This window comes from Pterocles gutturalis, unplaced genomic scaffold (genome assembly GCF_000699245.1).
Source record: "Pterocles gutturalis isolate BGI_N339 unplaced genomic scaffold, ASM69924v1 scaffold13416, whole genome shotgun sequence".
NCBI classification, from domain to species: Eukaryota; Metazoa; Chordata; class Aves; order Pterocliformes; family Pteroclidae; genus Pterocles; species Pterocles gutturalis.
In genome coordinates, this window is record NW_010100533.1 from 4691 (window position 1) to 5115 (window position 425).

The window sequence follows — 425 nt, forward strand, 5'->3', positions numbered from 1 at the left end:
GGCTGAGAGAGTTGGGGGTGTGCAGTCTGGGGAAGAGAAGGCTCCGGGGAGACCTTCTGGGAGAACTTCTGGGGGACCTCCAGGAAAGATGGGGAGACCCTGGCCCAGGATGCCCAGAGAAGCTGTGGATGCCCCATCCCTGGAGGGGTTCAAGGCCAGGCTGGATGAGGCTTTGGGCAACCTGGGCTGGTGGGAGGGGTCCCTGCCCATGAGTCACTTCTCAGGATAAAGTGGGGGGACACGGGGGACACTCACACTGTGCCAGGGCCAGAGCCAGCTCCCGCTCGCCCTGCAGCTGCGCCTGGAGGCGGGGAGGGCCGAAGAGGAAGCGAAGCAGAGCGGCCAGGCCCCGCCTGCGCACCATCGCTTGGATCTTCTCCTGAGGAAGGGAAAAAACACCCCAAAAAAATCATCAGGGATTGTCC

At 63.1% G+C, this 425-nt stretch overlaps 1 protein-coding gene across 1 annotated transcript in view; it reads right to left on the minus strand.

The window, feature by feature from the left end:
- Positions 1-379, minus strand: part of ELMOD3 (ELMO/CED-12 domain containing 3) — a gene marked incomplete at both ends in the record, with an annotated part of 5061 nt that extends 4682 nt beyond the window's left edge. The window contains one exon of the mRNA XM_010080233.1: positions 256-379. Coding sequence (XP_010078535.1) covers positions 256-379 — 124 coding nt within the window. The remainder of the gene's footprint in view (positions 1-255) is intronic.
- Positions 380-425: the final 46 nt, after the last annotated feature.